At 38.6% G+C, this 12301-nt stretch overlaps 1 protein-coding gene across 4 annotated transcripts; it reads right to left on the bottom strand.

Moving 5' to 3' along the window:
• Positions 1-628: 628 nt before the first annotated feature.
• MRLN (myoregulin) lies at positions 629-12078 on the bottom strand. Of its 4 annotated transcripts, XM_030335067.1 has the most exons (4): positions 11982-12078; positions 7081-7134; positions 2672-2783; positions 629-899 (listed from the first exon to the last, which is right to left on the bottom strand). In XM_030335067.1, the coding sequence occupies exons 3-4, from the start codon at positions 2748-2750 to the stop codon at positions 739-741; spliced, it is 240 nt and encodes a 79-aa protein (XP_030190927.1). In that variant the 5' UTR covers positions 2751-2783; positions 7081-7134; positions 11982-12078; the 3' UTR covers positions 629-738. The 4 variants fall into 4 exon arrangements, with proteins under 4 accessions (XP_030190927.1, XP_030190928.1, XP_030190929.1 ...); XM_030335068.1 differs by lacking the exon at positions 7081-7134; XM_030335069.1 differs by lacking the exons at positions 7081-7134; positions 11982-12078 and adding an exon at positions 3905-3950.
• Positions 12079-12301: the final 223 nt, after the last annotated feature.

Raw genomic sequence — 12301 nt, 5'->3', positions numbered from 1 at the left:
AGTGCTGATGCATAGGAGCACTTGTACCCCAATGTTCATAGCAGCACTCTCAACAATAGCCAAATTATGGAAAGAGCCTAAATGTCCATCAACTGATGAATGAGGAAATTGTGGTTTATATACACAATGGAATACTACTTGGCAATGAGAAAGAATGAAATATGGCCTTTTGTAGCAACATGGATGGAACTGGAAGGTGTTATACTAAGTGAAATAAGGCATACAGAGAAAGACAGATACCATATGTTTTCACTCTTACATGGATCCTGAGAAACTTAACAGAAGACCATGCGGGAGGGGAAGGAAAAAAAAAAAAAAGGTTAGAGAGGGAGGGAGCCAAACCATAAGAGACTATTAAAAACTGAGGACAATCTGAGGGTTGATGGGGGGTGGGAGGGAGAGGAGGGTAGGTGATGGGTATTGAAGAGGTCACCTTTTGGGATGAGCACTGGGTGTTGTATGGAAACCAATTTGGCAATAAATTTCATATTTAAAAAAAATCAAGAAGTTTTATGACTCAGTAATATAGGTTTTTAGAAAAAAAAAACCTCCATGTCAATTTTTATGATGTTTTATAAACCTTAAGGTAGTAAACAATACACAGTATTATTTTTATTGTAATGTCCTATTGGCTTCCAAAACAATTGGAGATCAAAATCACTCAACATATTAAACTCCAAATTTTTATTCACCAAAATTAATGTGAAATTTACGTGTAAAGTAAGGAAAGTAGACTCTCTAGGAAGTTATAACAACATATATAATAGACATAAAGTCAACAAAGATAACAAATAAAATTTTTAGGAGTCTTCCAACAATTTCATCCTCCAGACTTGTGGGAGGAGTAGTAGACATTAATATCCAGTTTTTACACGTCATATCCAGGCTGCTCTTGCTCCCTAGGGGAAAGAAAGAAAAATATCCTCCAATAAATATATTTATAATCTTGATCCTTTAAAGTCAATTGAATATTTGTACTGTAAAAAAATAGTAATGAGGAAACATCCATACACATCTGTAACCCACTAATAAATTAAAATACGTTGCTCCCTAATGAATTAAAATATTTTCCATCCACTCATTTTGGCCATTTTATATCATAATCATACATTTTTCTACATGGCAAACATGCCTTTCTTTCTAAAAAGAAACAGCTCAAGGAGCTATCAGAATGACCACTCTCTTGTCATGTTATCAGTAGTCTAGTCATGAAATCTTCTCTGCAAAGTTATTTACAATCATTTATACTGGCATTGGTGAAATTGCCATTCTTCCAACTTGTATGGACAGTATTAAAGGGAAATGAGAATTTGGACACATGCAAAAAGGCAGATGATAAATTTTTTTTTAAATTTTTTTTTCAACATTTATTTTTATTTTTGGGACAGAGAGAGAGACAGAGCATGAACAGGGGAGGGGCAGAGAGAGAGGGAGACACAGAATCGGAAACAGGCTCCAGGCTCTGAGCCATCAGCCCAGAGCCCGACGCGGGGCTCGAACTCACGGACCGCGAGATCGTGACCTGGCTGAAGTCGGACGCTTAACCGACTGCGCCACCCAGGCGCCCTGATAAAATTTTTTTTAATTAAACAGCAAAAGGTCTTTTTAATTTTCTTGATCTTTCCTCAAGCTCCTCTCTCTCATTATTTTGGTCACTTAATAAAACATCAAACATTTAATTTCCTCTACATTTCTGTGTTAACCAAATAATTTTTAAAAATATTTTACTTTAAAATGCTTTCCAAAAAGTATTATGGAATTTTAAAAGGTATTAACATGCTCTCTGTTTAGCACACTGTTGGAACATCTTACCAAATGCCTGTCAGGTAGGGAGTTTAGAACCATTCTGAACTCCTTTCTCAGGAATGCAAGGTCAAATAAATGAAGTAATTTTCAAAGCCTTGCATCAAAGTTCCTTTTATATACTCTACTTAAAAGGAACATCAGTACTTTTTAAAAGCGGCAATATTGGGGAGGCGCCTGGGTGGTTCAGTTGGTTAAGCATCCCACTCTTGGTATCTGCTCAGGTCATGTTCTCACTGTTCGTGAGTTCAAGCCCTGCATCCGGCTCTATGCTGACAGCGTGGAGCCTGCTTGGGACTTCTCTCTCCCTCTCTCTTCTCTCCTCCCTAACTCATGCTGTCTCTGTCTCTCTCAAAATAAATAAATAAACTTTAAAAAAATTTTTTAAAGTGGCAATATTGGGGTAGGAAAATATTTTTTGCTATTTTTACTAAAAAAACAAAAGCAGGTTGAGTTGCAAGAGAGAATGAGGGGGGACGGTGCATAAACGAGGTTTGTGCAGTGTTACCTTCTTCCATCGTAGCAACCTTGGTTAATTTCTGTAGTAACCAGCCCCATTCCTGGAGGAGGGAATGGCATGCTCCAAATTACACAGCAGTCACTAGCAAAGTAAACACCTAGAATTTCCCTGACATTCAACAATTCCTTTTGCCTATGTTTTAGAAACAAAGGGTGAGAATAATATATGGATTTACAAAATGCCTTTCCTTCTCTCCTATAGCCATGGCCCCAAGTTTGTATTTCTTTAATCTGTGTTCTTAGGGGCACCTTGAATTTCCTTCAACAACAGCAAGAGACCAAAATAGGAAGTGAGAGAAAGACCAGACAGCTGATGGGGACTGAAGAGTGAGTAGAAACCCTTTCTCACCTGACTTAATCCCGGGTAGTGGTAGATAACACGGCTCCTTGGTTTTCTCTCCGTAAGCTTTTGCTAGAACAAAGTGCATTCAGCACAGGTGGTCTCTTAGCAACCTTGGTTCCTGTGTCAAAGCACATTAAAAGGTTTTATTGGATAGTAAGGTTGTGTATGAAGTGGAGGACCAGGGAGCCTACTTGGAGAAACTCTAAAATTACTCTCAAAGAAGTCAGGAGGGAGAGCTCAAAGAGTGGACTTTGGAAAATATGACAGTTAAAGTCTAATTTATCACAGAATTGTACAGCTAAAAACTGAACCTTTAACAGAAAGGTTAAGCGAATTCTAGGATTTTAAACAACAATTCTCAGGGGGTGGCAGAATGGGAGAGATGTTTAAAGATATATACTTGGAACTACTAAGTAAGTTCGGAAACCTAAAACACAGTACAGTGATTATGGACAATAAAACTATATTATAAACATTAAACTTGCTAAGAGACCAGGTTTTAATTGTTTTCAATACTAGAAGAAATGATAATTATGTGATGTGATAAAGGTGTTAGCTATTACTACTACGGCAATCATACTGCAATTTAAATGTATCGAATCAATATGTTGTACACCTCAAACTTATGCAGTGTTATAAGTCAAACACCACTCAATTAAAAACTTCCCTAAGAATTATTTTAAATATATTTGTTTCAGTATCTTCTATGACAACTGTTTATGTAAGACCATAACCCATGCACTTGTGTGTCTGCTATAAATTCTATAAGTTTTCAGACTTTGTATTACTTTTATGAACAAGTTAGAAAGTGGAGGAGTACGTTTATTACAAAAGACCAGGCTGTAAAATTTAGGCACAAATGGAAGATTATGTATCCAATGAAATGATGGTTATTGCAACTATGAGATAATAAAAATGCTACTTAGAAAATTATGTTTAAATATTTAAATAACATTAAAAGCCATACCTTATGACCACCCATTACACTCCTAGACATATACCCTAGGCATGGATATCCTGCACTGGGACACAGATCCAAATATTGTTCATAATATTCTCCACTTAGAAATAACCCAAACGCCCATTAGTACATAAATAGATAAATTCATATAATGGAATATTATTCAATAATGAAAATTAAGCTACAACTAATACAACAACAGGGGTAATTTTACAATCACAATATTGAAGTTTTAAAAAGCAAGGCACCAAAGAAATACACAGTGTACAGATACTTACATAAAGCAAAGAAACAGCTAAAAGTTCACAGTTTAGGGGTGCATATGCAGATGGCAACAGTGTTGGAGGCAAATTTATCAAGAAAAGCAAGGGATTGGCTAGCATAAATCAGGATAGTGGTCAGTGACGGGGGGGGGGGGGGGGGGGAGTTGTGGCCGGATGAGACACATCCAGCACCATTTCATTTCTTGCCCTGTGTGGCAGTTACACTGGCAATCACTTTTTAACCACTTGACAAACAGTACATGTAAGTTTTATGTATGTTAGACTTCACAAGTGAAATATTTAAAAAGAAAAGAAAAGAAAACCGAGAAAGATCTATAAATGATCACAGAGCCTGAGTTTGGAAGGAAGGACTCTATGTGATTTTTTTATCCATGCTTTTTCCATTTCTCACATTTTCCTTTAAAAGGATGTTGCTTCCCTTAGAAAATAAAGAAAGTAGTTTCAAAACTGCCAGTCTTCTTCTTTGTCTATATAATGAAAAGTAATGTATACTGATTTTTTGTCAAAACAATCACTTAAACAAGTATGAACTTGGGAAAATTAGATCAGTGAAACATTTTAATGACAATATGCAACTTATGTGAAAACGTACAAATAACATATTTTTAATTAAAATGCTTCACTGACAAATTTAATTTTCCTTGAGTTCATTCTAAGTCTGTGGCTAAAGAACATGTTCTTGTCTCAAAGTGCTCATGATAAACAGGAATATGGGCATTTCCTGTTTGGTTCTTCTGCTTGATGATAGATCTGTTTCAAGATCTAAATCAGAGGAAGGATGCAGATTTGTAACATCGCAAGTTTACTGATGCACTCAGATTTTACTGTGGATTAAAACTATGAGTGTAACTACTCTTTGATTTACATTTTGCCTAATTGGTTCTTACTTACCTAGAAGCTTCATAATCAGATGTTTTTTTTCTCCAGGATTGGAGGGACATTCCTTCTGGGGGAAAAACTATTTAACAGCAGCAACTTTCAGGAGGAAAAAAGTGATTGCTAGTGTTTTTTATTGGCTATAACATGCACCCAAAATACAAATTTCAAACAAATTAGGACACTTCTAGAAGTATGCTATAACATATTGAATGTGACTATCTCAAGACCATGGTCTTATCTTGAACGTGATATTTAAAAATCATAATTAAAATAATATCACCTCCAATTTCTGATGTAAGACATCCAAGATTATTCTGGGCCAAATATATTTCATGTTGAAATTTCAGATGACTCCAAATTATTTATCATCTCATTTGAATGCCTCTACCTACCTTTCTTTTCCCTATTTCCAGAAGGAAGTGGGAATCAATTTATTATTTTATAGAATGTTGTACTGAAAATACTCTGTTATCTAGTTTTTTAAACTTGTATTTATTTTATCTTCTGACCCCACTAATAGTTCAAATAATCTAATTCAAATTGACCTGTTCATTGTTTACTGAATGGTTGAAAAGTGGTATCCCACAAAGTAAGTTAGACAAATGAAGAGTAACAACAAACTTTGGTCTCTGGAAGTTGAATTTCACTGTATTCCTTGTTCTTCACCCTGCCATCAGCTTGTACGCTCTTGCCTTTAAAACCTTTATAGTCTTGTTTTTAAATAAAATGGGGCTTCTCAAATCAACTCTGACTTCTATGACCACAAGAAGAATGCATTTGCTAAATGGCTTGGCCCTCCAGTAAGGCTCACCATTTTTTCAACTTCTTTCAACCTCTACTATTTCCCCTTATTAGGCATGGATTCTTGGTCAAGACAAAGAACAGAACATACTTTGGAAAGTCTCATTTTCAATCAAAAGAAAAACACTTTTCATTGGATTAAAGTTTATAGTCTTAAACTCTTGAGTCATGTTTCAAAAATATTTCCTTTTTTGACAAGAATTTGCTAATCCTACTCATGTTTCCATCAGTATCTAATGGTCAATATTGACCAAAGTTCCCTGGAGATACATGTTGAAAAATGACAAATAATGGAAATCTGTCCATTTTTATTTAATAGGTCACTTAAGTAAAATACAATAATTACTATTTATTGAGGGTCTAGCATGTGCCAGGCTGTGATTATGTGCTATTAGGAGATGTAGCGACTATCCAAGGTCACACAGTATTCTGTGCTGGATCCTAGATTCTACTAAGCCAGGACTCTAGTCCCCAGATGGCACCATCTTTCAACTACATAGATTTGTTAGTGTTTTCAAATGAAAAGTTACTTTTGAGGGGCACAAGGTGGCTCAGTCAGTTGAGCAGCCAACTTTTCATTTCAGCTCAGGTCACAATCTCACAGATCGTGGGTTTGAGCCCTGCATCCAGGCTCTGTGCTGACAGCTTGGAGCCTGCCTGGGATTCTCTCTCTCCCCCTCTCTCTCCCTGCCCCCCTCCTGCTCATACTCTCTTTGTCTCTCTCTTTCAAAATAAATAAATAAATAAACATTAAAAAATAAAAAAGAAAGAACAGTTACTTTCGAAAAGATATGTATTACAATGGAAATTGACCTTACTGAAACGGAAATACCCACACGTAATTATTAATGACTACTCTTCCACTTTGGTCCTGGCTCCTTTCTGTGTATGTGAACTGCTGGTCGAATAATGGGCTGGACAGTCTTGCAATTCTGAGAATGAGAACCCTGAACTTGCCAGGATATCTATACAACAGCCAGTTGTTCATTTATTCACATCAAAATAATCTGGTCTTTGTAAGTGGGACACTCACAGACTACCAATGTGAGCTTACTGTCTAGCAACCGGGTTTGCTGAAAGCAGAGGCTTTTAAACCTATTTTATTAGCTCTCTTATTTGCAATTTTATTCTTGTTTATTATTACTTTGCTATCTACACACTGATCAACTTGTGACTGACAAGCGTTTCCCCATGACCTCCTTAACATTAGCTATACAAAGAAATAACAAGAATGTTTTCAGGCCATAGTGGTTGAGAGATGGGTCTGAAATCAGACTGATGGGGTTTCACTCAAATCTGTTACTTACCATGAGACCTTGGACAAATTATATGAACTCTGTGCCTTAGTTAGCCCTTCTATAAAAAGGGGATGAAAATAATAGTACCTATTTCTTAGGGCAGTATGAGAATGAAATGTGATGATACTTATGCCTGGCAAGTACACATAACAAGCAGCGATAACTATTATTAATTATATTCTAGCATATTACCTCCTAGATGGTATCCCTTGAATGAATCATTCTTCTCAGGTTCTCCTTAAACACCTAAACACACAAAACCATGACACGTTTACTCATCCTTTGAAACTCAGCATAACCCCCTCTGTGATCCATCCTGACTTCCTCAGGCAGAATTTAAGACAGCTCGTCTATGACATTGCACTTCACTACCCCGTATTATATTCATTTGTTTGCATAGACCACCCCATAGGCTGTTGCTGGCTTCCTAGCAAGTGAAGATGACGTTACCCACCCTGGATCCCAGTGCCTTGTAGGATATGACACCAATTCATTTTCAACAAATAACGATTTAATAACTGCACGTAAAGTAGAGGCTTTTTCAGAAGACTGAAAATTCACTTTGTTTAAATGACAATTACAATAAGAAAAACACATATATTAAGTGTACCTTTCCAGAAAATATTTTAAAAATAAAATCTCAAAGTTGGGTGCCTTCTGTTTGTCTCTAAATGGAAAATATCTTTCTCATAAAACTTATGTTCAATAAAATCATCTTTTAGAAACTTGATAAGTCATATGGGAGCTATGTCTTGCTAGTGTTTTTGCTTCTGTATTTGTTTTTTGCTTGTAGTTAGGGAACCAAGTCAAGTTGTTGGAAGGCAACAAAAATGTGGCACCAGCAATATGGGATTTTAGGATAGGAATGACTTGTTGGGATGGCTACCGTTTCTACAGCATAATGGAGATTTGCCCCTTTAAGACTCCAGAAATGGATGCTGGTGTGGCAAGCAACTCTTCAAATTTGAGTCATTCAGAAGTTAACTAAAAACTCAGGCCTAGTCAAATGGATTTTGTGTGTTAGGTAAGTTTCTAAAATTTGTGTTCAAGTTGCATTTTCTGAACTAGGTAAGGCTCAATTAGATTCTGCCCAAAGCTGAATCATGTAAGAAAGGAAATTGAACACAAATCTGAAAAATTAATTCAGCAATGATGAGTCTTGTATGAGACAAAGCTTGTTGAATGAGAATCATAATAAGCGGCATATGGATTTACACTGAAATGTTTGCAGACACGATTGTTGTTCCTTGTTTCCTGATTAAGACAGGATTTCCAACAGATTTTTCTCTTTCCAGCTAAGAAAAACAATAGTAGATAAAGGCCTGAAATATGCGTGGAAATGTTGGCACTGGAAGAGATTTCTGAAATTTCGTAAACTTCCCCTTGGACAAACGAGGCCCAGAGAAGTACAGGAAGTACAGCAGCTTGCCTGAGGCTCCACAGATACTTTTGTTAAGAAGTACTATCATAATTGTCTCAGCAGTTTTCTGACATTTGAGATAAATTGGACTCTGCATTTCACCAGACTTGGCCACTTAGAGAGGTTCTACCTTCATTACCTCCGAAATTCTTTGATACAGGCCAAGGTAAGACCAGAGAGTCTAAAACAAAGTAAGTCACAAGTGAAAACTGGAACACTTGCGGGTCAGACTCATGAGGCCAGAACTTGACAAAGTGGACTTCGATTGAAAAAAAAAAAAGTACATTTTGTCACAGATGGTCAGTCAACAGAGGAGAGCGAAGAGAGAGCATAGGTTTTAGAGCCAGACGGAACTGGTTTTAGATCCTGGTTCTGGCTAGTATTACCCTGTAGCCTTGGACCTGGCATTAACCTCATCTGCTACCTTATCTGGAGAGCAGAGATAACATCTGTCTTGCAGGGAGTTGAAAGGATTTTATTTGTAACTATCTAACTATTGTTAGGAAGGGCCTGCAAATGCTTTGATTTAAATCTCATAAAACCTTATATCGTGAGTAATTAGCACTCCTATTACCTTAGGGAAACTGAAGAGCAGAGAGGTTAAATAAACTACTCAAGATCACACACCAGGGACAACCAGATATTTGGATGAAGGTCTGTCTGGCTCCAAAGCTTTAGCCACTGCAGTATCTCAGGACTGGTAAAAAGGTAAGCCAAGAGCCCAGCATGCCACCTCGCACTTGATACAGTAGAGGTTATTACAGTGAAGCAGCAGAATCAGAAAAATGGCCACTTCCCTGCAGCCCAACTACAGGGAACAGAGAAGAGTGACTCAGATGAATGAGAGGAAACCAAAGGACCTAGACAGGAAAGGCCCAGGAAGTTGAGGCAGGTGTGCAGACATGTGGGCAGCAGGGTGCTGGCTTGCCTGGCAGCACTCACGATGGTCCACCTGATCCCCAGTGGGGTGGGGGCAGGTGGGATTCCCAGATCTGTGAGGTTTGGGCCTTCCTGGGCAATCCATGACCATTCCTCAAATGTTTTAAGTACGTATCTTGGCCCTAAAATGAGCTATTTTTCTACACACGAACCAACATCTCTTGCTAATCATCCATTACAAGACTTCTGAAGGTTGAGATTTCCCACTGCCACATTCCTGCCCCAAATAGGAGATTGTGCATGGCCCCTAAGAAGACATAAATTGCCCAGTTACAGGCATTTAATATGAAGAAATCTTCTGGAACCAAAATAATCAAAATGTTATCAACCTTCTCCCTGACAAGTTCCCCAACCCTCTGCATTAACCACTGCTGTAGAGCACACATACCAGGCCCGATGAACTGCTCAGAGCCTGGCTGGGGGTCAGCCCTGCACCATTTCAGCAGGAAGCCGCAGCACAGCAGGGCATCCAATGTGTGTCCTGCCATGATGTGAGGAAGCAGGAGTGAGACCGGGGATGTCTGTTTGTTAGGTCTGTGTTTTTCACCTGCAGAATTCATAGAGCCAAAGCAGTGCCGCTCCGAGTCGGGGGCTGGCAAGTGGAGGAGAGTGGAGAATGTCTGCGCCTGTGGGAGTTCTAAAAAGCATCTGTCAAAACCTTTCAAACTACTTTCTTGGCCTGCAACACACACTCTGCATAAATTCACTGGTGGCAATTTTTTATTCATTAAGGTACAGATTTGATTTCAGAAACCAGCTAAGTGCTTTTCGGAGTCCAGTTTAGCTGAGAAGGTAGATGGCTAGGTTGGAGAACAGAATTTCAAGTTAAATGAAAGTCTGTGGCCTTTTTTAAGGCAGAATTATATTTCCAGCATTTAGCACAGACCTGAGAGCAAAATAGGTGCTGAGTTAAGAAATGATCAGGGAGGTGGGGGGTAGAGGGGTGAGGATGAAATGCAACTTTAAGGTGCGACTCTTCTATGCCTTTCCAGGTCATTACTTAGAAGTTGAACCCAAGGAGGAGCCCTGAAAGCCTCTGAATTGCTTTCCAAGAATGTACAGCCTTCCAAGGGGATGTACAACCAATAATGCCTGTTTTTGGTGAATCAGTTTTGCATGTGAAGGCCCTGTGGAGTCTGGGCCCTGTCTGTATTCTGCCTGTACTTCTCATGTCCCATGAAACAAGCCCATTCTGACTGGTAGCAGAATCACTCGTGAAATGACTTCTTTCTTCTAGTACCGTCAGAGGTCATTGAAGCATTGTAACCTGGCTCTATGTCTTGCACACAATAGGAATGAAATAAACTTGTGCATAATGAAAGTCCTTAGAGGAAAAAAGAAACCTCATATCCTGAGTTACAGGGGAACACTTTGGGAAGCAGGTACTCTTTGAGACAACCTTTCTTTCTGTCTCATCTAGTCACAGAATCGATCTAGCAATGGGGAAGAACTGGTCCCTTCAGACCACAGAAGTACATAACCAAAGGAAAAATTTTAGAATGCTGGTTAACGTAGAGCAGGTAAGTTTATGGAAATAATAGCCTACACTGTGAGGTTGTTTGGGGAGGTTTGTTGCCATCGCTGATCTTAGCTAGAGCCTAATGTCCCTAACAGCTAACCATATGCCATCTTCAACATTCACATGGCTTACCCATCCTAAAGATGAAGTTCTTAAAAGCGGTAAAAACAAATTATTGTCTTTACCATTTAGATTAGTATTTCCCACCAAAGACCACACTGGGGGCCCTAGACCTGAATTTGAAAGAAACAAGAGATATAAAGAAGATTCAGGACAAATTCAAATGAGGGATTTCATAAATAATGTTATAATACTTGGCCATTTATATACATTATGAGTAAACCCCACTCCCTTATAAAAGAAGTTATGACTCTCATTTTATGAATAAGGAAACTGAGGCTCAGAGAGGTTGAGTATTTGCTTAAGCTCACACAATTTGTCAGCAATCCAAGCCAGGGTTCAACACCAGGCGATCATCTGCCTCCTTCCAATTCACTCTTATGTCTTCTTTACACATTTTATTTAGAAGCCTGATACACATGTTCAAGGACACTGAAAATATGTAACCAAAACAAGAAACTATATTAGTCGTGGTCCTGAAGAATGACTGGATTGTCCGGTTTCAGGTCAGCACACAAGGACTGAGAAGGGCATTGGCCTTTCTGAGCTTCAAGGTCCTCCTTTTCCAGACAGAAAACACCGTGACCTACTTTTCAGGACTCTCAGAAGCAACCATTATAAAGGAGGCTGCAAAGACAAAGCATTTGGCTAAAACAAGAAGGCAATGAATCGCTGGAACAAGACAGGTGCCGTGTCTGAACCAAATCTGAAACATGGGAAAATGACAAGACCCATGTCTCCCATCCAGCTCTCCCTTGCACACACTTCCCATATGTGAGGTTCCTCTTCAAAACCACTGGAGCTATAGGAATACCAAACATATCACAAGGTGTGGTCGAATAATTTAGGAATTATTAATCCCTTGCTTCTCGCCCTGCCTTTTTTTAGCCAGAAGGAAATGAGAGGAATACAATTCTAATTCATTAATGTACTACAAGCTGTCCAAAAATTGGAGAGCTGTTGAAACATAGTGAGGGGAAATGGTCTTTAGGAGTCCCAGTTCTAGCTTTCTGTATTGTCCCCCTATGAGAAGCAAACAGGGGTTACACTAAACTTCCCTCCTACATCAACATTTTCCAATGCCGTAAAACTTACTGTACAGGGTCTCAATAGGTGAAGTCCAAAGTCAAGGAGATGATCTCTCTTTTGTGAAAAACACCATATGCTCTTAGGTGGATCAGAAGGCTCACTGGGCTGTTATTAATAACTGGCTTAGAGCTTTATGAAGAAACATGAGCCAAACTGTCACGGGAGGAGGCAAATGGGAAGGAACTGACAGGCACAGGTGGATAACTTATAACAAAAATACACTTAGGCCCACATAAGAGCCGGAACAAACCATGAGAGGGGAGCAGCTCCCCGACCCCAGCAATCAATAGACCCTTATGTCAAATGTTCTAAGAATTAAACAATAA

This window comes from Lynx canadensis, chromosome D2 (genome assembly GCF_007474595.2).
Source record: "Lynx canadensis isolate LIC74 chromosome D2, mLynCan4.pri.v2, whole genome shotgun sequence".
Lineage (NCBI taxonomy): Eukaryota > Metazoa > Chordata > Mammalia > Carnivora > Felidae > Lynx > Lynx canadensis.
Note: the sequence above shows the minus strand (reverse complement) of the source record. Positions and strands in the feature narration are given on the sequence as shown.

What these genes read in the sequence shown, in the direction of transcription:
- MRLN (XM_030335067.1), bottom strand. Translation starts at nt 2,750, where the DNA reads ATGCACTTTGTTCTAGCAAAAGCTTACGGAGAGAAAACCAAGGAGCCG. An exon ending in ACTACCCGGGATTAAGTCAG is followed by an intron (nt 900 to 2,671) that starts GTGAGAAAGGGT and finishes TCTTTCCCCTAG; the next exon opens with GGAGCAAGAGCAGCCTGGAT.